The 25,278-nt window shown below is 45.8% G+C and overlaps 1 protein-coding gene across 4 annotated transcripts in view; it reads left to right on the top strand.

The window, feature by feature from the left end:
- STK33 (serine/threonine kinase 33) overlaps positions 1-25,278 on the top strand; it is a 1,224,797-nt gene that overhangs the window by 984,611 nt on the left and 214,908 nt on the right. For all 4 annotated transcript variants that reach the window (XM_078680992.1, XM_078680994.1, XM_078680993.1 and 1 more), the window contains one exon: positions 21,289-21,528. In XM_078680992.1, the coding sequence (XP_078537118.1) occupies positions 21,289-21,528 (240 nt within the window). The remainder of the gene's footprint in view (positions 1-21,288; positions 21,529-25,278) is intronic.

Genomic DNA, 25,278 nt, shown 5'->3' on the forward strand with positions numbered 1-25,278 from the left:
CACATTCTCACCACTCGCAGACTGAATCACGGGCACCACACGATTAACTCTTTCTTTCTTGTCCAACCACGCTAGGAGTTTGCCCGCTTTGTCACCCACATCGTACAATCTGCCCTGCTGCTCACGAAACATCACCTTTGCAGCGTCAGTGACCAGAGATTTATATGCAAACTGTTTTAGACCCAGGGCATGGAGTTTGTCAGGCGTGACACCAGATTCCAACTCGTCCTCCAAAGCAGAGATCTCCCCCTCAAGGTCCACCACCTCCTTCCTCCCTGCCCTCTTAGCTTCAACAATCAAGGAAAGGGCCTGTCCACGAATCACAGTTTTAAAAGCCTCCCACAGGGACACAGCCGAAGAGACCGACCCCTCATTTTCCAGGAAATATGAATCCATGGACTTGAGCAAGAGGGTACGAGTCTCAGGGGAGGAAAGATACCAAGGGTTAATGGGAGCCACTCGGCCCGCCGCCTCTACCCCAACCTCGAAACGAAGCCAGAGCGGCGAGTGATCAGAAATACCCCTCGGCAAGTGTAAAATCTCACGAACCGCCGATGATTGGGCTGCGGGCATCAGGAAATAATCCAGCCGGGACAGACTGCCATGGGCCCCAGAATGGAAGGTGTATTGGAGTTGAGTAGGATGCAACAGTCGCCAGCAGTCCACAAGGCCAAAGGTATCTAAAAACCCACCCAACCACTGCTGAGCCTGCGGGGTATCTCTAGGGGGATGGCGATCGTGAGGGCCGGAAAGCACCGAATTAAAATCACCGGCAAGAAAGAGAGTGCTATCAGGGAGATCCAACAGAACACGGCCCAAGTCAGTAAAAGTAGAGGCCTGCAAACCCGGGGGAACATAAACATTGAAGAGAGAGAGGGTGCAGCCTTCATATCTACCCACCAGGACAGTATATCTCCCGCGGTCATCATGAATCACCTCATCAATAGCCAGGGGGAGGGAGGTTCGAACAAGAATACCCACACCCCTAGATCCGGAGGTAAACCCTGAGTGCGCCACAAGGCGGTAGCCCCATCTATTCATTGCATAACAAACATTACCAATCAAATGGGTTTCTTGCATAAAAACAATGTCCGGTGACAAACGTCGTATACATTTTAAGACCACACTGCGCTTAATACGATCTCCCAGGCCATTAACGTTCCAGGAAAGAAATTTCAACCCTCTACCCCCCATCCCAACCACCCGAGCCAAGACCCCCGTCCATGAGCTAGACATCAGAAACAGCAGCAAACACAGGAGCAAATCGCCTTGAAAACAACACACAGAAAAGAAAAAACTTCCCAACCCCCCTCCCCCAAACTGAAGAGAAACACCCCCCACCCTGCACCCCTGCAAAAAGCTAAAGAGCCACCCCAACCTGCAGTGTGCCTGTCGCCCAAGAACCCCTATTCTACACAAAGACCCCGGAGGAGGAAAGGTCTCCGTTCCATCCACCCCCCGACCTCAGCAAGAACAAAAATAACAAACGAAAAGACAGAATGATCACAATGTAGAGGGACGCCGGCCAACACTCCTGAGAATGTATTCAAAATAAGACATAAGAGCCGAACAGTTAGATCTCCACACCACCTTCGGCACCGCCAGGGTGAGCGGCGGAGTCTGTCTCAGGAGGACGGTCAGGCAATGAGTCCAGCCAGTCATTAACAGCATCTGGCCGATCAAAGAAAAGGGTATGTTCATTGTATTCGACCCGGAGTCTAGTGGGAAAGAGCATGGCGTAACGTAGGCCCCGAACCCGGAGACGTTTCTTGGCACCACGAAACTCCATACGTTGTCTCTGAACCTGTTGGGAAAAGTCCGGGTAAAAGTTCACCGTAGCATTCTCAAAGGCCACCGGGCCCTTCACCCGCGAGGCCTGCAGGATAGCGTCCCGGTCTCTATAATGAAAAAGCTTCGCTACAATGGGTCTCGGCGGGGCTCCCGGCTTGACTTTGCCCCCTGGAACACGATGTGCACGTTCCACCGTGAAAAATTTTGTGAGACCAGAAGGGGCCAAATGGTTCAAGACCAGATCCTCAACCAGGAGATCCACCGAGTGGGGTTCAGGATTTTCCGGTACACCAACCAGGCGAACATTGCAGCGACGCGCCCTATTTTCAAAGTCCTCCAGGCGACGGGTCATGAAGTCGTTCCCCCGACGGAGATTTCCAATCTCTGTTTGGAGCTCCGAGACGTCATTCGTAAGGCTAGAGGATTTAATATCCAGTGATTGTACCCTCTCATTCGTCTTGCCGAGATCAGCACGAATCAGATTCACCTCAATAGCCACGGTGTCAAGTTTGTGGGCCAAGGCCTCGTACTGTAGGCCGATGGATTCCCTCACACCCGAGATGGCGCCCATGATATCCTGTAAGGAGGGCTCCGCCGATTCTTCCAAAATTCGTTCAGACGCAATACTAGAACCAGGCAGGGCAGCTCCGGGGGACCCCTTAGAATGGGTATAACGGTCCATGACATTTGATTGAACTGGAGCTCCGCGCAGAGGTGTTTTCGTCTTGCGCGTCTCTCTGTCCCCTCTGCCCGCCATTTTGAAGATGCGTCACAGGACAAGCCACCAGGTTCGACGGGCCCGACACCCAAAGTACAGGATCAAAAGTACATAAAAAGGGGGCACAACTCGGGTAGAGGTCGCCAAAGCAGCAAATAGGGCACATGAAAGCCCAACAGCCGATCTGCCTCCAAGTCTCAATCGCAACACGACATCCACAGCCGCGGCCCAAGTCGGAACGGAATCGAAACCGAAACTTAGGAAGGGGGGACCCACAAGGCCAGATCTCCTGCCGTTGTTGTTCAATTGCAGGACGGCTACAGTACCGCACCCCGTCCCGGGCGCACCTCAAGGGCGGAGCCCAAAAGTTCAGAGCACCGTAACTCAGGAATACGAGATCCAAATCGATTTCTGAAAAGTGCCAGGGTAATCAGCCAAACGTCCCCTACACGAATTCTTGCAAGAAATCAGGATTCAGCCAGGATAAAATGTCGGGAGCGGCGAGGGTCCGGAGAGCGCTGTGCTCAAGCGGCCATCTCGGATGCCCGCCAAGCTCCTCCTCGCAACATTAATAATGAGTAGTATCAAAAGCAGAATCAGCAAGAGAGGTATTTGATCCAAAAATTCCATCATCCTACTGCATGAGGGTGTCTAGCTCTTGTTGAAGCATTATTTTAGCATTTGTATCATGAATAAACTTGCTTTTGGGTGTAAGATAGGTGGCCCACCTGAACAACATAAGGGAAGACACTGTATCAGGGCACAGCAGCAAATTAGAATAATAACAAAATATATCACTTTCTCTAGGATCTAGCCCCAACCTCCAAACAAGGACCAACTCCAAATGCCGCTCTCTCTCCATGCCTGTATAATTTTCCAAAATGTCTAAAATATGTTGGGTAATATTTTCTTCCATATTCGTGATGCTGACCACACACTGATCACCTATGACAGCGCTTGATCCACCATTCTTAGCCAGAATAAAATCAACAGCATATCTTGTCTGTTTAGAATAAATGTGCATACTTTCTAATTGGGTGGTGATATCCTGTAAAGCTGCCATGGGCGAATTAGATAAAATCTGTAGATTACACTCAAAATACTCTCTAGCACGTTCACCTCTGGCCATAGCAGTGCTACCAAATGTGATAATGGATAAAGGATATACCCAAAAGTAATCCCATTGCTATAATTAATAACCTCCAAATCTGTAACTCTTTCACAGAATTCCTTGGTCAATGTTCTTTCTACCCATTTTATATTAGGTTTGCTATGCTTGCAAGGTACCCAGAGAGGTAACACCATTGCTAAAGCTACGTCCTCTGTACCATTGTACATAGTAGGATATGTGCCATTGGAGAGAAAATAGAAACCAGGGTGTGCATAGAGTGGACCTTGGTAATCCAATGGAGCATATCTAATGCTCATTCCTTTCGTACTAGGGCCATCCCTTTTTCCTAAACATAGGATATTTTTGTATACTATTTCTCCAGAGCTGTTAAGATACAAATAAGAATCCATATTATTTAATTCTGGACACCACATAGGAATATATTCCTTCTTTTTGAGTAACTGTCAGATCTTGGTAATGCCATCCTGTTAATGTGACATTTCTTTTATTGAAATATAGATCACCACAGTACATTTCGGGCATACATCATGGATATCCTGTACCTCTTGGTTTTCTATAGTATAGACAAGATCCAGGGTATCCCAAACCAAATTCACCTTTTACTTCTACAAAAGTGGTGGGACGAACATACCTGTAATTTACTAGTGATAGGGGATAAGCTGTCCATAAACTAGTTACTGAATCAGTGGGATAATAAGCTGTGTTATCCCCAAAGAATATTTATTGGCTATCCAAGACAATTTTATTGTGCATAGTGCACTTCTGACGATCAGAGGGAACTGTTTGATACAAGACATATGACAATGGAGTCCCAGAACACTCCATTACCCAAAGCACCCCTCCTCCCCCAATAGGAACAGTAACATAATTACAACCCAAAATATCTTTTTCCTGAGCAACCATTCAAAACCAACCCGCCCTGGGCGTAGAGCAACAAGACCTTGTTCATCTGCTGCAAGAGGTTGATCAAAAAGATACATTTTTCTTCAATTATATTCACAGATGAAAGTGTCAAAGAAACAACGACTTAAAATTGAGCCAATGGTGGAGAGAAGGCACAAAACACAAACAAAATAATAAAAGAACAAAAGGAAAAAATACCCACAAGGGTCAAGAATCAGGGTCCGTTCTAAGCCTCCCTGGCAGGCTTCTATCGTCCAATCCTCGTGGTGCTATTGAGCACGCGGCAGTGGTGCCACACCCTTACAGCTCATTGACAATTATTCATTGTTCTCAGCTTATCCTATCCTGCGTCACAGGCAGTGCACCAGTTTTCTGAACCCTAATCTAACAAGAAGATGCAAAAACAAGGGACCTTTTACTTGTCTTATGCAATGAAGTCCATCCCTAACTACACTCACTTTTCTTTTGGCTCACCACCTTTCTGTCGAGGATGCAAATTGTACCTGTCCTTTCCAGGCACTATCTCATTTCAAAGTGAAATCCGAAATTCAGGAGACATTGAGTACTGTAGCTCAGGTTCCAAGCGGTCAGATGAAGTGGAGCCTTTATTTTCGGGGGAACTGTTTCATTCAACACAGCATCATTTTCCGCTTTTGTTTGCATCCAAACCAATCGAGCATCCGAGAATCCTCGATATCGCTGAACAGTTTTGTGGTCTCCGATGACCTCTCTTACCCAGGCGTCGTAGGGCAGGGGCAGAGGCACTCTCTTACAGTGAGAGGCATGCACCCAATTCTTCCCACCTTCCACTCTCACTGCTGTTCTTGTGGTGATGAGGACCAAGTAGGAGCCCTTCCATCTTGGCTTCAAGCCGTCTTTTCTTTGAAAACTTCTAATCAGTGTATAGTCACCAGGCTGAATCGTGTGCCCAGGCCCCTCAGGTGCTTGAGGTAGTGCCTCGTGTATCTGTTGTTGGATACAACGTAAGCTTTTAGTAAGTTCATACAAATAGTCGACCAACAAAGGGTACTCAATATCTGAAAATCTCTTTGGTCTAGGGACACCCCACACATTGGCTGGACGACCGAAAATTACCTCATAAGGAGATAATACGGTCCTGGAATGAGCAGTCATTCTAGTGGACAACAAAGCAAGGGGTAATGCATCTGGCCATTGCAACCCAGTACTCTCCTTCAACTTTTCTAACTTTAACTTGAGAGTACCATTGTACTTCTCAACTAAACGTGCTGACTGAGGGTGGTTAGCTGCATGAAACCTTTGCTGAACATGCAAACCGTTGCATTTCAGCTGGATCAGTTTGGCGTTGAAGTGACTTCCATTGTCACTCCAGATCAAGCGGGCATACCGTAGTGGACGGGAAACTCTTTAATAAGGGCCTTTGTTATTGCCATGGCGGTGTTTTCTTTTGTGGGGTAAGCCTCAATACACTTGCTACAAGCACAAACTACCACTTGTACATATTTCAAATTGTTTACCCATGACAATTCTATATAGTTTAATAGAGTACCTCAAAAGGGAAAGAGGGAGGTGCAAAATTACCCGAAGGTGTAGGGGTACCCTTCCCAGGATTGTGTCTAAAACAGATCATACAGTATTTCACCAAGTGAGTGACAGCCTTTGAAATATTGTCATTGCTCCAGACAGCATCCATCAGTTTGCAAATACCATTATCGCTATTGTGAGCTGGACCATGTGCCATCGTAACCACACGAAGTACATTTGCATTTGGTAACATCCATCTCTGTTTCTCAGACAGATCAGTCCAACTTCCCTCGGCATTCCATTGCCCTGTTTTTTGTCCTGCCACACTGCCAACTCCTCCACTGTTGCCTCACTCTGAATCTCCTTAACTTGGCTAGTCTGTCCTCAAACATCCCTTTGTCGGGCACCCACCTTGCAGGACCCGCTACAAACATCTTTTTCTACTTTGATCTGGCTGTCTCCTTAGCTGTCTAATCTGCAAAATGCATTTCCTTTCCCAACATCATCAGTAATTGTTTTACGGGCACTCCCTTTCACTATTGACAATCATTTGGGAAGAGTCAAAGCTGTCAGAAGCCTCTTTATCAATGGACTGAGTTGAATTTTGGTCTTGTGTGATGCCAAGAATCCTCTCTCTGGAGGAGCCTGCTGACGAATGAAGATGGCCGCATAAGTTACTCGGCTCCGTCGACCTTCTCCTGCGACTACATATCCTGTTATAAATCCTGCCTTTTCGCCTCATCCCCATGTGTGTGACCCGTTGCTAATCTTGATGGTGTGATCCCGGAGACTTTACATCCCGGATTGACGGAGTTATCTCGAGTGGAAGTTCTTGGCCTCCCATTGTCCGAAAGCCGGGACCTCGAGTGCTGATCTAGCTGGGGCACAACACAGCAACAGCGGCTGGGGGACCCTGACACGGTCCGGTCCATTGTTGTACAGAGTGGCCTGCTCGTGTATTGGTGAGGTGCCAGCGGTTCTAATTGCTTTGCGGAGGCGTGCTGGCCCTGTTGGTGGCCCGGGGGTCCCCTTCTTGGTGCAGCCCGCCCGCCGGGGTGGGGCCCCCGTCCAGAGGACCCTGATATCGCTGGTCAGTGTGCCTGCTCCCTCCGCCTGCCCTACTCGCACTTCCTTGATTGACTGGGGTGTCCTGCGGAGCGCTCCGATGTTTGCTGTCGACCATTCTGCGGAGGTGCGAGGTGACGGAGAGTGCTCATTGCGAACCGTTCTGGCCGCCATTGGGGACTTGTGCTCCTACGTGGCCGCTCTGTCCCACGAGACGATCGCGGATGACACCGAAACTGCCCGATCGCGCAAGGACTCAGTTCTGTTGGGCCCCCCTACGCTGGCCGTTTTTCCCGCTTTGCCCCAGGACTCTGTGGACCGTGGCCCATCCAGTGTCGTAGCCTGGAGGACACTATCTGGATCGCAGTGCGCGACGGAACCCGCCGCCATGGCGCGTCGCCCGCCAACGTTGGCGAGTTCGCCTGTGAATGTGCTCATATGCCCGTCCCCTACTGACTTGGCTGGAATTGTGACCCGACGGAGACTGCACGTATTTCTCGACCGTGTGAGCTGTGTGGCGACGTGGAACCTGAGGTGGACGGGGACTGGTCGAGCTGGGGCGAGTGTCATGGCGGCGTTGGATTGTGGTGGTTTGCGCTTTTCTGTTGTGCTCGCCGCGCAGATTTGTGGACTGGCTGGCCTTATGATTTGTCCTGTGGATGGGCTGGTGCGATATGAGGGACCCGGAGTTACTGTTCGTAGAGGTCAAGGATGAGACTTATGTCCATTGCTTATGCTGGGGACTTGTGAGGTACCGGGGTCCACCATTTTCTTGCAATGGGGGATGGGGCGGGATTAGGCGTTCTCCCTGACTACCGCCGTCTATGACTTGCTTTGTTGCTGATTGGTCAGTGTCTAGGGTTTCACGTCGCGGGGGGGGGGGCGGCTGAGGGAATGTGCAACTCTCCTCCTCCCTTCATTTTCTTTTCTTGCCTTTTTCTTTTCTCCCCTTTTTATAGCTCTCTTTCTCCTATATTTCGGGTTTTTGGTTGCTGGGCGACAGGCACGCTGCTGGGGGGTGGGCCGTAGCCGTTTGCAGAGGTGCAGGGTGGGGGGTTGGGGTTGGGGTGCTTTTTGTTCCGTTTTCTGTTTCTATGGCCCTTTTCGTTTTTCTCTATTTTTCGGTTGCACTTGATTCCCTTTCCTTTTTCTCCTTCTGGGTCAGGGACCAGTATGTCGGGTTATTGTTTGGACTTTTTGGACGGGGCTGGGACTGTTGCCGTTTCGTTTCTCCTGTTACTGGATTCGTCGGGGGGTGTGGGGGAGCGTCAGTCGGGAGTACCTAGGGTTGGTCTGCCTGCTTCTACTGGTTCCTCCTACTTGCTGTCGTCTCTGGCTTTGTACTTGCTTCTCTGCCGGCCCGACGACCGAATCTACCTCAGATCCCGTACCCGGTCCCCTCCCGTTTCCTTTTCTCTCTTCTTGTTAATGTACTGCACTGTGTCACGTCTTTATTGTGTATATCCTGGTTTATTTTCAACAAAAAAGAAAATTTAACCCTTTTCATCCTGTATTGTTCTCCTGTGTGTGCCGTATCAGTTTGGTTCTCGATTCTGCTGCCATGCCTCCGGGATGTTTGGCTGATTAGCTGTGTGCACCTTTTCGTAAATAAAGGTTTTATAAAAAAAAAAAAAAAAAGAATCCTCTCTCTGCCCAGAGGCGTCCAAAATTATGAGCCACCCCAACGGCATACTGACAGTCAGTATAAATTTTGACAGTCCTTCATTAAACTGACATGCCCGCAGGAGGGCCCCCAGCTCAGCCGCTTGTGCTGATTGATAAGGAACATGTGACGTCTCAACTTGAGTGCACAGCAGGGTAATAGCATACGCTGTTGTAGTAGTGCCATCTGGCAATTTAAAACAAGAGCCATCAACATATAGTTCCCCTTGCGCGTCAGATATGGGAACATCAGTCAAGTCTACCTGTTGCTCCGTCTCTTCGTCTATGAAACAAACAATGATGAACGTCTGTTTCCCCTTCTTCCGAAGGGAGGGATAGTAATGTGTCTGGATTCCGTGTGGCACATCTTTTGATAGTAATATGAGGTGCAAACAATGTCAATTAATATCCAGTCAGACGAGCACTGGTAAGGTGCTGTGTCTTCGTTTTATTCAAGAGTACATCCACAGCATGTGGTACCATTACTGTGAGATCATAATTGAGAACGAGCCCTGCAACTTGTCGAATAGAGACCGCAGCAGCTGCCGTGGCTCTTAAACAGCACAGGAGGGCTCTGGCAACAGGGTCAAGCATAGCAGAAAAATAAGCACACAGCCTCTGTTTACCTCCAAAGGCTTGTGTTAACACAGAAAGGGCGCATCTATATGCTTTGTGTACATACAGCACGAAGGGCTTCTTGTTGTAATCCGGCGTGCCACGCGCAGATTAAAGTGCAGGTTTTAATTGTTCAAAAGCATGCTGACATTCATGCGTCCAGGGCAAGGGTTCATGCACATCTTTAATGGTTAGGTAAAGCAAGGGGTGTTTTAGTAAAGAGTAAGCAGGTATCAAGTGCCGACAATACGAGGTGATACCTATGAACGCACGCACATCCCTTTGAGTCTCTGGGATGGGCATCTTTACAATGGCATCAACTCGTTCAGGTGTTAGCCTCCAACCCTCCTTCGACAACAGGTGACCTAAATAGGTGACCTGCTGTTGACAATACTGGAATTTAGAAAGGGACACTTCATGGCCATTTTATGCCAAATGCATTAACAATTGTACAGTGGTATCCCGACAACCCTCTTCGGTGTCGGAGTCTATCAAAATGTCATCCACATATTGCGGGAAGAGAGAGAGAGTCCAATTGATCTTTTAAAGCCTGACTATAAATACTAGGACTTTCTGTATACCCTTGAGGAGCTCTACAGAATTGGTAACTTTTACCAGCTAGTGCAAAACCGAATAAATAGCAGCTATCAGAGTGAGCAGCAATGCTAAAAAAACAGTCTTTAAATCGATCACAGAGAAATATTTTGCCAAAGAAGGGAACATGGTGAGAAGGACCGTTATATCAGGGACCACTGGAAACTGGGGAATAACTATTTTATTAACTTCCCATAAATCGATTATAAATCGATAAACATCAGAGTGTGTATCATTGGAATCCACAGAGGCCTTTTTAAGAATAGGAAGAACGGGGCTATTACACATGTTTGCTACTGTCTCCTCCGCCACCCCCAATTTAATCAAATCCTGTATAATCCGCAATAGAGCCTGTTCACCAGCTTGCGATATTTTGTATTGAGGAATGCGAGAAAGCACAGCATTATCCTTGATCTTGATGGAAACATGTGGTATCTGTAACAACCCACAAAAAAGACGGGACATCCTGAAACTCAACAAGAAGTGGAGCGTCCTTTGCAAAACACTGTCTCGCACCATCCACATTAGGTCCAAATGTTATATAAACACTATCCAGAGAGCAATAAATAGTAGCACATAATTTCTTTAACAAATCCAATCCTAATAAATTTTCAACAAAATTTGATGTCAAGACAAATGGAGAATCTATTGTTAAAGGACCAACAGTCAAAGCTAAAGTTTTGGAGATGGGGCTCACAATCGGTACGCCTGAAAAGCCTACCGAAACATTATTATGGCCAGACAGGGTGGCCCCAGGGACCAGTGAATGAGAAACAGAGCTATTCATTGCACCTGTATCCACCAAACATTTCTGTGTCGAACCATGTAGATCCACTGTGACATAAGGACCACACTGATCTACAGGAATCTGAACTGGTGCCTTACCCTGTCCGTCCTGTCCTAGCTATGGGACATCCCTGTAACCTCATCAATATCATAATCATCATGGTAATACTGTCTGCCTCGGGGATCGTCAAAATAATTCTGATCAGACCGACCCCCTGGGGATGCATCCCCTTGAGCCTCATTTCTGTTGTTTGCCTCACAACCCCTTCCATTCCATCCCCTTCCTCTTAGTGCTGCAACCTTCTGTAACAACTCTGGGCACTCATTTTGCCAATGCCCCTCCTTTTTATAATACGCACACTGATTTATCACCAAAGGCACACCACCTCCACCGACACCTCGTTACCTCTGAGCCAGACCAGAACCCCGGCCCCTTCCTGATCCCATTGCTACTTGCTGCAACAACACCTTCGTCTTCAAATCCTTACTCTTTTTCTCCACTTTATCCTTCTTCTCATTTTCTCGGTGTTCATAATATTGGGCCATGCTCAATATCACTAAAGCGGAAGAAGTGGTCCATTTACTCTCAGAAGTAAAACAATCAGACACATTCTCTTCTTTCTTCTGGCAACATGCTGTTAACTTATCCCAGTCTTCTCGCCTGGGTGGAATAAGAGAATGCATATAAGTAATAATGCAATTTGGTAAAGCCAATTTCTCCGCCCTAGGTTTTTCGCCAGGCTTCCGTTCCCTATCCCATGCCTTGATCTCGTCCCATGTACCACCCAATACCACTCTGTGATCCTATGTATGCACCTGCCTCAATATATATCTACCGGCACTAAAAACCTGAAAAATATCTCAATGTCTGCTACAGTCATAACTGACGAGGAGGCAGCTTCCGTTAATTCTTTATAGTATGCAGTAGTATTTTTCCTAGGGTCTGGCAACTGACTCTTAAGAGCATGCACCTCACTTCTCTTCCACGGGGTATAAACCCATTGCTCCTGAAACCGAGCCTCTACTCACTGCTGAGTAACAACATTTGCTGCATTACGCTGCTCTGGAATCTCAGGGTGATAAATGGGATGCACTTCCCTCATCGGAAACTGGGATACTGGAACCGGAGTGCTATGATAGAATTTTGCCTGATAACTGAGTAATGTCCCAACATTACTGTGAACTTCCGCAGGAGCCATACCAGCAGAATATACACAATCTTGAATATCATAAAGAATTTGCGGAGCCTTGCCTCCAATACACTGTTACCACAGACCAATAAATGTATTAGACATGTGCTCAGGGGCATGTTGTTGCACAAATGGATCAAAATCCTTCATCACACTCCATATATCTTCCAAACCATGAATTGCATTTCGGACCCACTGTGTTGCCTGAATTGCAACCATCCTTTTCTCTTCTTGACCTTCTTCAGATCGAATCATTGCCCACTCCAATCGCTCCCGTGCCTCTTCCCAATTTCCTCCATCCGACCCTCGCAATAGCGTCCCAACACTACTCAATACCGTGGGTGACATGCTCAGGGGGAACGGGACAGATACCAACGCAGGTGACAGTGTCAACAATGGCTGTGTGGTAGGTGTAAGAGAAGGAGGAGAAACGGAAACAGGAGCAGCTGACACTAAGGGGGTACCCGCAGTCACTGTACTCGTAATTTGCAAAACCAAGCAAAATATGGATAGGGACGGAGCCGGAGCTATTGAGGCTGTGGAGGGATCAGAGGTAGACGAAGGAACAGCTGCAGACTCAGACGGTGGAACAGCAGGGTATATTCTTTGTGGGGAGCGAGTATCCAGCAAATCCTCCAAGAAGGCATCCTCTTCCTCTCTAACAATATTGGACCTATCACACTGTAATCGAAACTTCCTATCTGCACACTCAATACCCTTCCCTGTTCTTTCCTTATCATAAGCTACCGCTTTCTGCACCACCGTTTACAGTGCCTTCTTCCTAGACTCCTTCTCAGCCCGTATACGCCTCTGCTTATCTTCCTTCTGCCATACCTGTAAAGTATCAAACATCAACTGTCGACTTCTTCCAGCAAATAGTTTATCCTGTAAATAATTACATTTTTGTTCATCACAGGTGCCATCCCGTGGCCACTGAAGCTCGGCATTGTTCCTCTAATACTTGTGCCACAATGTACAAAACAGAATATGGCCAATAACATGCTTCACGTACATATCAAAACTCGGAGTGCCTTCCGGGGGTGCAGGCTGCCGCTCCTCTAAACGACGTTCGACAGCATCGGCACCCCAAACACCACACTTTACTCCAACAAGGCATCCTGGCATCAGGCACATTCATGTATTCACTTAATCAACACACCCACACACACAACGAAGCACACATAAACAAAGAGCTCTCAAAAACAGTCCATAGAGTGTGCCAAGACGAGTCAGTCCTCAGAATGCACCAAGACAAGAAGATAGGCTCTAGCCCCAGACCTTTTCCAAAGAAAACCAAATTGCCAGGTGGCTTGGCAGAACGTTCAACAACGCTCTGTATCACAAGGATCTGCAGACCTACCAAATTAATCAAGACGGCGCTGCACTTACCAAGAATTCAAGATTGACTCACCCAGTGCACACAAGTTAGACACACACAAATTAGACAAGACTTTTCTTCACTGCCGACTCTTCGGACCAAATGGTCAGATCCAAAGGTTTCGCCTTCTCAGGACCCCAGCCAAGGTGACCGCTAGATGCGGAGCTGTCCGATCAGACAGGTGGGGCAGCTGCCAGAACCAGGCTCGATCGTGTGGGGATCCCCGATCCACCCATCCGACTAGATGGAACCCCGACTTCTACAACCCGACTATGGGCGATACGGGTCACTGAGGGGTCCTTGTTCGGGTGCCAACTGAAGGAAGTGACCCACCCACCATGGAAAAACAGTGGCAGCTGTCCTAATACAATGGGGATACAGAACATATGCTTTGCTTGTGCAGCCTGGTACAAACTATCTACATTTCAAGGTTGTTTGGCCTATCCTCCCCTCTAGATAGGTTGGAGAAGGCCTTGATATAAGGGGAAAGGCATGCGCTTACGAGCTAACAGGGGCTTTCAAGAAACAAAACTTACCACGGACCATTTCTCGGAAATAAGCAGAATACAGTTTCGAGAAGGCAAGCAACAGTTTCGATTGTATCCGAACATGGCGTCCTTTTAACTAAACTGGCGGCGCAGATGTCAACCTAACTAACGTGACATTTGTATCAACTGATTAAGTCTTACACTTGCTATGAAAATATAATGTATTAGCCATATGAATGCTTACATATTAGAGACCAAAACACACGTGAAAAGGTAAAATTACGTCTCTAATCTATCACAACAATGGGTTATCTTACCAGTAAGGCCTCATTTTCCGGTCACCCTCAATTGTCTCTCCCTTGTGGAGTACAAGTAGGAACTGCAGTCCAAAATATCTCTTTTCCAGCTCGCATTGCCTGTCTAGGTGGTTCTTCAGCTAAGACAGTCGATGTATGGATCTTTTTGCCACTGGCTCAGTTTTGTGCCATACACTTCCCTCTGAATACTTACTTGGATATTCCTTAAGTTTCAGTTTGTCATAGTTTCTTCTTTACCAATGTCCTACCAATGCCACTTCTCTCAAATACCCTCGGGTCTGGCCAGCGCTATAAAAAACGTCTAAAATAAAATAAAAAATAAAAAAATAAAGGCAGATCCTACTTTCCTACAACTGCCTTGCCTTTTTTTGCTCCAGCAAAGCCCAAAAATAATTAATCGTCCACTCTGTCCTGATATTGGTAGTCGATTGAATAAGAAACCACATGCCTGGGAACCTACCAAACATAGGTGTGAATAAGGATGAAAGAGTAATGGACTAGGCCGTGTCAAAGACAAACGTCAATATGGATAGGAATGAAGGACAGGTACGAAGAACAAGTTTAACTGGGTAGATACAATGCTTCGAGGTCGGATCGAGGGGGCCTGAAGTTCACAAACCTTACAGTATAGCCACTAACAAAATAGTTTTCTGATTCAGAAGCTGAATGATGGAACTGTTCATCCACTCAAGAGGATATTCCATGAAAAACACCAACAAAAGATTCAGGGCTAGATGTACGGCCCTGTTTCATTATTGATATGCTTTTTGTACTTTCTCCTTGCTGATCTGAGTTCTTCGCACCGGCTGGAGGAGGGATTCTTTCTCCAGAGACGTTCTGAGACTCTGAGTTGCCTTCTTTCCTCGTTGATGTCCTTATTGAACCAGGATCTGGAGGGGATGTTCCGGGGGATTTTCAGATTCATGGGAGCTAGTTGGTCTAAGATGGAGGACATGGTTATGTTGTAATGGGATGTGAGTTCTGCAGTTGAGAGGCGTCCGGGGAGATGGGCAGGAGGGAGCATATTTTTTCTTCTAAATCAGCGTTGTTGATCTGCAATAGATTTCTAGACCATGTAGGGGGGACTGTGATGGAGGGTTGGCACATGATCGGTTGAGAGAAGTGGAAAAGGATTAGGTGATGGTCTGACCAGTCGACCAGAAGGATGTGGTCTACAGTAATTGCGTTGTGTTGGGCGATGATGGCATCCAGGATTGCCCCTTTGTTATGAGTTTCTTTTGAGGATTGCTGGGTAAGGTTGTTGGAATGTAATAGCTCATTGAGGTTTTGTAATGGAGCACTGTTTCTATCATTCCAGTGGAGGTTTAGATCGCCTAGAATGAGGTTGTTGCTATCTAAGAGGGAGCAGTGGGTGATCAGGTCTGACAGGTGTTCCGTGAATGTGACGGTGTTGCCTGGGGGATGGTCCAGGAGGTGGCAGTGCAGTAGAATGTTGTTGGTGGTTTTGATGTTGACGATTAGGTATTCAAAGGAGTTGTAGTTAAAGGTATCAATTTCGGACACTGACAGGTTGCTGTTGTGGATAATTGCTAAGCCTCCTCCTTTTTGGTCTTTTCTATCTTTGTTGATTATAGAGAAGCCCGGGGGAACAAGCATATCCAGGATAGGAGGAGAGGAGTCATTGAGCCAGGTCTCGGTGAAGGCTATATCTATCTCATGGTTGAGGGTGGATTCTGCAAGCTCTGTAGCATGTTTCGTGGCAGATCTGCAGTTTATGAGCCTGCAGTTGGTACGGGGAGTCTCTTTTTTTGTTTCAGTAGGGATGTTGATGAGGGAGTCTGGGGTTTTTGGGAAGGAATGATCACTTCTGAACCCGGTGATTACCTGAATTGTAGATTGCACGACGTGAGTGGCAGGGATGGTGTATGAGGAGGCCAGCTGGAGCCCTTCCTCCGTGGACATAGCTTCCATAGCTCTCTTCGTTCTTGGGGCCTGGGACGAGGAAGGGCAAGGGGATTGGCTAGGGGGCGGGGGCTTGGGAGGCCTAGGGAGTGTGGAGGAGGAGTAGATGGGGTAGAGTGGGTGTTTAGGGGGGGGGTTGTGGAGTGTCGAAAGGTTGGTTAGGATAAGATCCAGGCCCTGGATTATAATGGCGACTTGGCTTTCAATACGGGTGAGGCGGCAATCCGTCTCTTCTTGAGGGGAGGTGGTTGGCTACTGGGTGGGGTCTCCTCGGCAGGGAGAAGAGCTGATAGTGTTGTGTTGTCTTTTGGTGTTAATTGAGTTGTCAGTTTGGGTTTGGGATATGGTGTAGGGTCAAGGCGTTGAGTTGTGGTAGTCGTTTTTTCTTGCAGGAGGGTAGAGGCCAGTGATTGGGAGACTTAGGGTGTGTATTGCGGTCGCCCGGTACTGATTGGGGGAGTTCTGCACAGGGGTTGCTCTAGAGGATGGACTAGAGCAGGGGGAGGGGCAGTGTCCTTGGTGGTGGAGGGATTGGAGAGGGTTAGAGGTTGCGCGTAGGTGATTGTGATAGCGGGAGGTGGAATAGGGAGGGTGTTCAGTATAGGGGACTGGTTGCCCGGGTCGGCAGGGAGCATTGGGAGGGGGGTAATGCGTGGATGCTGTTGGTATTTAGAGAAGGGAAGAGGAGATCAAAAGCCTCAAGGATGGCATTGTGGGCTTGGATCAGGTAGTTTATAGGAAGGGAGGGTTCCCAGGAGAGGGGTGGATGGGAGGCAGTCAGGGTGAGGGGGCTCAGCGGCGCATCTGTATGGTGTGAGGATCCAAGAAGGTTGTAGGGTATTCTTAGGTTGCCTTAGGGTTAGCTTGTAGATCTATGGTGGCTATTGGGAGTTTGGGCTCCCTTGAGCAATGATCTGATAGTTCCACAATGCGAGTGAGGCGGACATTTATTGGTAAGTTCCACGATGCAAAATGGTTATTTATTGGTCAGTTCCACAAAGCGAATGAGGCGGCCATTTATTGTTCAGGCAATTGCAGGACTTTGTCGTAGGTTCAGTCTAGTTGTCTGAGGGCTCCACTTTGACAGAAACACGGTTGATCTGGTCAGGCGAATGTAGAGCACAGGAACAGTTCGTGCTCCGATTCAATTTAGGGAATTTCCTGATGTCCAGGTGCGGGAGGCAGACTTCTGGGCTCGACAGCTTTCTAGTGTTGCTAGTGCCCACTTCAGGGAGTCGGTTGTTGATTGTGGTCAAGGGTCTTCTAGAGGATCGGTCTTGACTAGACCACCATTTTGGGGTCAGGCGTTGTGGAGCGAGGTGAAAACTCTAGATGCCCCGGTGGTGGAGCAGGAGAGGTAGGCGGTCTGAGGACAGCACAGGGGGGGAAATTTGTGAGATCGCAGTGCGGTGTCGGTGTCAGAACTTTTACTTGTAGGCATACACTTCAGTGCTAGCTACTTGGCCATTTCGGAGTCAGGAGGTGGGAGAATTGGGGAATTAAGAGCTCCAGTTCGGCAAGTAAAGACCTAGGAGAGAGGCTAGCGGCAGGAGGCAGTCTTCTGGGCTTGTGGCAAGGCGCAACTCACCTGCGCCTACTTCAGGATGCTCCCAGAGTGGTTGCGGCCAGGAGTTTTCAGGACGAGCAGGCCTGGCATGGCCGCCATTTTAAAATCAGGGAAACGGGGAGATTAAATTAGGAGCTCCGGTTCAGCAAGTGAACACCTAGGAGAGAGGCCAGGGGCAGGAGGCAGTCTCCAGGGCTTTTGGCAAAGCGCGACTCACCTGCGGCTACTTCAGGATGCCCCCAGAGTGGTTGCGGCCAGGAGTTTTGGGACGAGCTGTCCTGACTAGGCCGCCATTTTAAAGTCAGGCGAAACGGAGAGATGCACCAGCTCGTGCTCCGAGTTACAGTGTGCTACGCGATACATCAGACTTCTTCAGATAGCCTTGAGTGAGGGGCGACCTGTGTCCGGGGGTGTCAGCGTTCCTGTTGGTGCTCCTGCAGTTCCGGGAATTGGTGTCCTGGGGTCGAGAGAGGACTGGGAGGCGCTGTTCACCATTGTGGCATCAGTTAGCAACCAGAGTGTGATGTGGCGGTTCTCCTCGTCTTGCAGACTCAATTCAGGCTTGTCCAGCTCGGGAAACAGTGAGTACTCAGTTAGGGTGGCTCTCCACCCTTCTGTCTTCTACTGGGTTTCTTCAGGTTTCACTGGGAAGGTTCCTTCTGCTTTACAATTGCAACGCGACTTACCCATTGACTTGCATTGACCCCTCGGTCGTGTTCCCACTCTGCACATGGCCTCTGTGGGGTTTCTAGTTACTTACCTCAGGTGGTTCCTTGGGTCCCCGGCACTTCTACATCTTCTGGGTATAGTCTCGACTCGAGCCGTGGTTTGCATACCATTATTTTAGTATATGGTTTGTTCTCCCCCTGGTGACCACTGAGTAGTTTGTGCTACTTACCTGTTTCTATTGAAAAGTATTGTGTGCATTGTGTATATCTCCGGCTAGGAGATATCTGTATTTGTTAGTGAGTGTCTTATAATAAATACATATTTTTATAAATACACTGTGTGGTTCTTTTACACCTTTAAGATTATGTTCTAGTAAAACAAGCTGCTTTACACTCCTTCTGGACTAAGCCTGAAAGCTGCTCTCCACAGCTACCAATTAGAGAGCTTTCTAAGGTTGCCTAAGACCACCAAAATCACCATAAGGGTTGTCTGGATTGGTGCAGGGTGCCCATTTACATAAGTGTGCATCATATACCAATCCAGCTTCTCACAGCAGTAACCAAGCATACAATTGTGCCGTGGGTTACGCTCTGCATAAAGATCTGCTATGCCTTGGTCAAGGATGTATAAAACAACAATATTTCAATTAGATTCAATAAAGCGACAGATATATTTGTATGTCCAAGACATTATAAAGAACGTGGATGAAAAGAGAGACTCATAATTTCAGTTTTTAGAAGTGCATATAGCAACATATATTTAAGGACATATTTTATACAAAACAGTCAAAGCAGCACTGGAGGCATGAGGATGCGATGGCAACCAAAGGGGGCTTTGTGCACTAGGTGATAGTGAAGCAAAGAGTGACAACGCAAGTGACAAGTGGGTGAACACAGCGAAGAACGCAAGGTGATACAGTGAAAAAAACAGTATATACAAAAACAATGGTTCGTCCTCAGTGGATGAGTAATTGATATTTGATTGACAACCAAAGTAGATGATGCTCCATGAGTCGTGCTGTATTGATGGTCGACGGCGTTTCGATCCTATCTAATCAGGATCTTCATCAGGACCGGGTTGCCGGATTGGGTGAGTGTGCAGTGGTGACTGGTCGGCTTATTTAACAATCTCTAGTGGTGCGGGTGGTCCGGGGAGGTTGGGAACCCTGTTGTAACGTCGCAATGGGAGGGAATCCAGTTGATGTCAACGTGGGCTTGACAGAGTCCGAGGTTGGGTGTGAGTAGGTGATGGCACAGAAACGTAGCCCCGTTCTGGCTCGAGAGACATCTAATGGTTAGGAAATAATGCAGGGTTGAGGGCACTCGATCCACTGTCTGGGTCCACTCGAAGGTTTGAGTATTCGACAGTGGCACAGAAATGGAGCCCTGTTCTGGCCCGTGAAGCATTTAGTGGTGGTCAGGTAATGTGGCAGGGTCGAGAGATCCGCTGCCTGGGTCCAATCGAGTATACCAGCAATCGAAGCGGGCCGCCGTCAAAGTCCTGGGGCAGAAGGGCGGTGTGTGATCTGATCAGTAGATCGTGATCCGTTTCTGTGCCAATACTCGAACCTTTGAGTGGACCTTTGAGTGGACCCAGACAGTGAATCTAGTGCCCTCTCTTTTCATCCAAGTTCTTTGTAATGTCTTGTCCATACAAATATATCTGCCGCTTAATTGAATCCAATTGACATATTGTTGTTTTATACATATGTACACCCAGATCTCAATCTGGTCTATGGGTTATACTCCTGTTGCTTTTCCCTATATTGGTCAAGGATGACCATCCAGCTGGTATTCATGCCCCTGTCATGAGGGCTGTGGCTGGGTTGCGTCCCCTGCTCTAAACAGAAAGCCACTTGATCATCATTGCATATGTTTCATAAGCATTACTGTCTTTATTCCCACGAGTGCAGTGAAAGACGAATTTGCCAGGGCTATCCCACCTCCAAATGAGTTCCTGCTGTGGAACTCATTTGTAAGGTGAAGAATCTGCAGGAAGAATTATCTTTCAAAGGAAAAAGTTCATTACTATCGGTAACAATAATTCTGCTGAATACTCTATCTTCACGCGGATTCCTCACCGCCATCCCTCCTTCCTCGGTAAGTTTGTGCTGTTTATAATAAGACTCCAAATAATGCAAATTACTCTGCTGAGATTGCCACTGTGATTTATGCCCTAATGGTTCCTCTTTGCATGCCCCTATGGTTCCTCTTTGCATGCCCCTAGCCATTTCAGAAAAGGTAGTGTGATCTGACGCTAGCTCACCAGTTGGTGGATCATATGTTCCGATGTTGTCACATCTTGGGTGGGCAAAATCACAATTTAAGCCACAAGGCTCCAATTGGTAGTGCTGGAGTGCAGTTGCTGAAGAACTGTTTCTGGATCCAGTCTGGCACCTGGATAATAGTCACGGATAAGATGAGGAACCTGTATGAAGTCACAGTATCCCCCAGTATTATTACTACCACGGTTTAATATTGGTTTGTTGTAGATTTCATTGAAAGAAAGGTCAGAAAGATCTAAACTTTGCTTGGTAGGGTTTGGCTGTCCCGGGATCACATCTTTAATGGAGTTGAACAAGGTGATGGCTGTGTGGTTGCTCAAGTCGTTTGCTCAGCTTCAGTCTCCCCTGTTCGTGTGCTGCCACATATACTCTTGTATTACCATTGTATACAACCGTTTCACAGGCCTAGGCTCAAAGATATATGCGACCATGTACCGCCATTTTCAGCCAAGGGTGATCTTCTCTGCTTCATCATCTTCAGTATCCTACTGCTAGCTCGACTGAGATAATAATACAAGTCAGAAATGTACTGATGCGTGAAGAAGTGACATTGTGTTGAAATTAGAAAGTGGAACAAAATAGATTTTTTGTTTCCACAAGAAGCAATATGCACAGAATCTCACTTTTGATGTAACCCTTTGAAACACTACAAGTTCAATTAATTAAGAAATATTCTAAAACCTGGTTTTTTTTTACTTTTAAGGGGGAAAAAAACGCAACGCAGAGGCAGTCTAATGTACTTGAGTTGATGAAAGAATGGATCAGTACCAAGGAAAGTGACAGAATATGCTTTGTGGAAGATGGTCCTAACTGCCCATCGTCATCTAATGCTATGAAGATTTCAGGTCAGAAACAAAGTCCAAATAACATTAATGGACCTGATTTTGGAGTGGATACTGAAACGGATAGTGGCAGCAGCAAACCTTCAACACCTACAAAACAGGTCGGATGAACAACTTTGTTTCATAATGTTTAATTTAACAAATGTTGTGTTGGCACGTGTATTTGAATCATAATTTTCACATTTGTAAGCATTAATACTGTGGCTTGTTATAATATTTTTAGTGCAGCGTTTTAGGTTCAACCTACCAGACAGCATAAGATTTCTGTTATGTTATGCATGTTATATTAATTTGTATAGGCCACTAATCACAGAGAGGGTATCCACACACTAGGGCAGGTGTGTAGGTGTGTGTTCCCAAGGTGCTTATACGAAGTGCCAGGTCTTCAGCTTCTTGCAGAACGCAAGAAGTGAGGAGTAGATTCTAATGTGTTGAATGAGGTTGTTCCATGTCTTGGGCGCTATGTAGGAGAATGAGTGACCTCCAATTTTGCTCTTGCAGATGCGGGGAATGTCTTTGAGTGAGAGTGAGGCAGAACAGAACGTAGGTGTCTGGTGGGTTGGTGAAAGTGCATGTGTCTGTTCAGGTATTCTGGTTCTGTGTTGTGTACGGCTTTGTATGTGTGTGAGAAGTTTAATTGGCAGAGCTTGTGAATGGGGAGTCTGTGAAGCTTCCTGAGGTACAGGGTGATGTGGGTGCGGCATGGGAGGTCCAGTAGGAGTCTTGCAGCAGTGTTCTGGATGGTCTGGAATCTGTGTATAAATATTTACACAAAAAAATAAACTTCCCTTTTTCTCTTGTTATAGGTGGAAAATATAGATATCTTCAGACCCAATTGTCTAGCCAACATATATTATTTTGTAAACACAATTTTACAAGGTCTAATCTTGCCAGGTTACCAAATCCACATAACAATTTGTGTACAGTGGCCCATGGTTAAAAACAAAACAAGTTCAAAGGAATGTTCGATTTGCCTATTTTATTTATCAGCAAATTATTATTATCAAAAGTGGTATAACACAATTCATTAAAAACAATTGTTCGTCAATTTTATTTAAAACATACACTATACATAATAAAATATTTTTTTTTAGAAAAAACTGTTCACACGGCGTTTCGGTGTTCAAAATGATCATCACCTTCTTCAGGACAACAATTTCAAGTTTTAAAAACAATCTAAGTAAAATATAAACACTGTGTTAACAATCGACCTATAGTTACATTCCTTTGCTTGCTCAACTTTAAAATATCTTGTCTCCCCCTTTATTTTAAATACATTCTTATTGTACACATATCATCACAACTTTTATAGTTCAGAGGAAAACATTTCGTTAATTAACAATTCTACTTAACATGCATTTCTTATTCAAGACAGTGAAGTTATCACCCATTCTTATTGTTCCTTAAATGCCAAACACATCTGTATTATTATACACGAGTATCATTAGCTAAATGTTGTTTCTATTATATTTCCATTGGTTTTATTTGGTAACCTGTAGACAAACCCCACAAGCCATTTTTTGGGTAATTATTTTTAAATCCTAACAAACTATGGTAATTAGTCAGATCCAATGTCAATGGATATCATCACATACCTGAAATGGTACTATTATAAGCCTTTATTAATGGTCTCCAATAGTCGAATAAATCCTTCAGTACTCACAGATTTGAGATATAGTTCAGTACTAGAAGGAAAAGACAATTTTTAATTCATACTTTTTCTTGCATCCTTCTATTACTTTGGAACCTTTAAATGGCATTATTATCCTTTAGAGTCATTTGTAATACCCAAGTGTAATCCCAAATTTTAAACCCCAGGTTATTCATTAATGATGCAATCTTTTAAAGGGACATTTGTAATATATTTTAAAGGGATATCTCTGATGTATTTATTCGTTATAAAAGACTAAACAACTGGAACTATACATTTTAATAACTCATAGGTGAATTTGTCTTCCATAAAGTACTATTATCTAATTGTCAATTGTTTTCTTGTGTCATCAATCAATTCAGATTTGAAGTCTTGAATTCTTTTTTAAAAAAAATTGTTTACATATTCTTATATTTATCCCTTACCTTAATACCCTTTTTTTTGTTACATGGATATTTTAATACAAGACTGGCTTTAATGACTCTTGCTCAATTCGTCCTCTTTCCTTGATTTCAGGAACTAAATAAATATATTATACCAAAAATTATTTATTACAATTTTTCTTTTTAAAGCTTTTAATATATCTTACGCTGCTGTTATAGCTGCATATCAAATCTGGCTATTACTTACCTCTCAGAAAAAAGATTTTTTACTTTCCTTGCTCCCACTTTATTTTAATTGTGGTATATGTCCTTATTTGTTGGACCATGAACTGAAAATTAAAAACAAGCCTTAGTTAAAAATAATAGCCTCCCTTATTTCTTTAAAGTCTACTTCCCCTACTATTCCTTTGGGAGCAGAATCACAAGCATACGTCCTTCTTGCTAGTCTTCCAGTCTGCATCTGAATGTTAGCTGTTTCCTTGTTCCCTTTTATCCCTGTCTTAACTGATCCCTAATTGCTTAATTAGAACTACTCATTGGTCTTAACCTATGTAGTCTTTTGTAACCCTGGGCAGAGTGCTTTGCTCCGCCCACGGAGTGCACGTAGTGTTGCCTGCTACGCGATTCGCAAAGTAGGCGTAGTAGGCAACACTACGCACACACGTGGACGGAGCGAAGTTGCCCGCCGCCCGCCTCCCTCCCGCCCTCTTCTACACCCCTAATTTGGATTTTATATAGGTTAAAAAGTAAAGAAAAGCACTTACCTTTTATGCGACATCCCAGGCTCCATCTTCTTCTTTGCGCCAACTTCTTCCAAACCAAATGCGCATGCGCGGGCGCTCGCGCATGCACATTCGGTTTGGAAGAAGTCGGCGCAAAGAAGAAGATGGAGCCCCGGGACGCCGCATAAAAGGTAAGTGCTTTTCTTTTTAAACTATTTAAAATCCAAATTAGGGGTGTAGAAGAGGGCGGGAGGGAGGCGGGGGGCGCGTAGTGGGGCTACGCGAAGTGCGCGGGTGGGCGTAGATTCATGCCCACTTCACGAAGCTTCGTGTAGCCCCACTACGCCCAGGGTTAGTCTTTTGAGATCTCGCTATTATCCAAGCGGCCCTCTTGTAGTGTAGTAGAATATTGAGAAGTACTATGTATTGCTTATGTCTTAAGTCTTCTTTCGTGATCTTTGAACAATTCTAAAATACACTTTTTTATTATTTCTGAATTTAACTGCAATATTTATTTTTTTCTCAAGAATAACATCGTGATTTTTTATATACTTCATTTTTAAGCAAAAGCTATTATTCATTCAGGGATCCTCAAAAATCCATTTTACTACACGTTTGCCCTCATATATCTTTCAATATCCCATATATGTTTGTTTATTTGATCTGTCCGGACCAAAATTGGAGGCGTACGTCCTCCCGTCTCCGCCTCGCATTTTCGTTTGTTTTGTTGCGGCGGCCATTTTAGAATAAATTAATTCTAATCTATTCTTTGTGTTTTCAAAAAAAGGAAAAAGCCTTTGTATTCAAATTTTCTTTTCAAACCAATATTATTATTCATTATGGGATCATGCAATATCCTCTTCGCCAAAGACTTACTCTCATGTACCTATCAGTTCCCGGTTTCTATTTGTTTATTCGTCCTGACCCATCCCATGCTGAAAGTGTGCGCCATAACCTATTACCCCTCCATTTTCCTTTATGTCATAGCGGTGGCCATCTTGGAATAGGTCAATCTTGATCCATTCTATGTATTTCCAAAAGGCAGAGGCTAGAAACACAAGCTTTTGTCTCTCTCCCTTATGATGTCACCATATT

This window comes from Lissotriton helveticus, chromosome 3_1 (assembly GCF_964261635.1).
Source record: "Lissotriton helveticus chromosome 3_1, aLisHel1.1, whole genome shotgun sequence".
In the NCBI taxonomy this organism is placed as follows: Eukaryota; Metazoa; Chordata; class Amphibia; order Caudata; family Salamandridae; genus Lissotriton; species Lissotriton helveticus.